Source organism: Ursus americanus, chromosome 11 (assembly GCF_024610735.1).
Source record: "Ursus americanus isolate L20-20 chromosome 11, mUrsAme1.1.p, whole genome shotgun sequence".
In the NCBI taxonomy this organism is placed as follows: Eukaryota; Metazoa; Chordata; class Mammalia; order Carnivora; family Ursidae; genus Ursus; species Ursus americanus.
In genome coordinates, this window is record NC_142137.1 from 50,042,007 (window position 1) to 50,043,751 (window position 1,745).

The following is a 1,745-nucleotide window of genomic DNA, read 5'->3' on the forward strand; positions in this document are numbered from 1 at the left end:
CTTTCCAAGGTGAGAACGCAGAGCCTGAGAAAGCCAATTCTAAAGTCCCTTCGCAAGTTTTTAACCACACCGATCCCGTCTTTATACAACAAATGCAGTTTTGACAAGAGCATATGTAAGTGAGAAATACTGGCGCGGCATGGGGGAAAAGAAGCATGCATGCAAAACACACGACGTCTGGTTCGAGTCCCCCTTCGTTACCACCTAGAAATTGCAGTTTGGTTTTGGTCCTTTCCCTCCGGGGGTCTAGTGGGGTCTGAGATCTCGCACGCGGCGTGGGAGGCCGCAGGACCCCGCGCTCACCCTCCCGCCGGCCGAGGGCTCAGCCACCCACTTCCCTCCCGGCCCAGCACCGCGGTCCCTCCCGCCTCTCTCCCCTCATCCTGGGCAGCCGGGCTGTCCGCTGCTCACTTGAGCAAGTCCTTGGACTCGGCCGACAGCCGAGCCATGTTGGCGGTGGAGAGAGCGGAAAGGTGCGGCGGCGGCGGCATCTGGCAGATGGTGCAGGGACAGGGCAGCCCGGCCCAGTGCTGGAAGCCGCTGCCCAGCTGCAGCGCGGGCGGCGTGGAGGGCGCCTTGAGCAGCGAGTGGGGAGGTCGAATAGTGCCGATGGCCGGCAACGAGGCGGCGGACAGCGGGGACGAGGCGTTGCCGGACGAGAGCGCGCCGCCCAGGATGGGGTGCACCGGGTGCACGGCGTTGGCGGCGTGTGCTGGGTGGCCGGCGGAGTGGCCCACGGTCCCGCAGTGGAAGGCAGAGTGATGGCCCCCGTAGATCTCACCAACCAACCTCTTCATCTCCTCCAGGGAGCTGGTGAGCATGAGGATGTAGTTTCTGGCCAGCAGGAGAGTGGCGATCTTGGAGAGCTTGCGCACCGAGGGCCCGTGCGCGTAGGGCATGACCTCGCGCAGCCCGTCCATGGCTAGGTTTAGGTCGTGCATCCGCTTGCGCTCGCGGCCGTTGATCTTCAGCCGTAACTGCTGCAGGTCCTGCTCCGACAGCTGCTTCTTGATTTTGTACTTGCTGCTCTCGCCCGTGGCCTTGGCGCCGGCCCGTGAGAGGCTTTCCCCGGGCATCTTCGGCACCATGTCGCCCTGCGTAGAGGAGACCGAGTTGAGACGGCTCTCCTGGTGGTGGTGGTGGCGGTGGTGGTGTTCCCTCAGATACATCTCATCCATGTCCGGCGATGAAGCTCTGCTGGAGACAGAGCTCGAATCAGAATTCATTTTATTACAGGGGATGCGGCCCTACCGTGGGGAAGCTTTAGGTGGGAAATTAACGAAAATCTTGAATTTAAAAAAAAAATCTGCACAGCCCAGCGACCCACTTCTCAGCGGCAAGACGTGAGAAGAAAAGCTGAGGTACTGCCCTTCCCAGCCTTTCTCCCTCCCCACTCCTTTCTCTCTGGTTCGGCTGTTTCCTGGACTGCGGGTTGGTGTACGCTTGGACTAACCTCACGCTGAAAAAGAGGGGCTTTTATAGAGCTGCGCCGGAGAAAAGAGACAAAAGGAACCCTCCTATCTATCCTGGGCTGGTTAGGATGACGTGCCATCATTCAGGGCGGTGCGCTTTGCTGTCCCATTTAGCAAGGATTCCTATTCATATTCATTGTGGGGCCGCCCTGGGACACCTCTGCTCCCGACCGCTAGGAGCCCCAAGGCACAAAACCCTCTGATTGACACACTCACCGCTCCAGCTCGCTCCTTCCTGATTTTTTTTTTTTTAACTTTACTCCCCCTCCCCCG

General features: G+C 59.7%; 1 protein-coding gene across 1 annotated transcript; it reads right to left on the reverse strand.

The window, feature by feature from the left end:
* Positions 1 to 407: 407 nt before the first annotated feature.
* Positions 408 to 1,226, reverse strand: OLIG3 (oligodendrocyte transcription factor 3). Its single transcript, XM_045814706.1, has one exon. It carries the CDS (start codon positions 1,224 to 1,226, stop codon positions 408 to 410), a length of 819 nt encoding a protein of 272 aa, XP_045670662.1.
* Positions 1,227 to 1,745: the final 519 nt, after the last annotated feature.

Bases quoted from the DNA above. Each gene is read 5' to 3' on its own strand.
- OLIG3 (XM_045814706.1), bottom strand. From the start codon at position 1,226: ATGAATTCTGATTCGAGCTCTGTCTCCAGCAGAGCTTCATCGCCGGAC.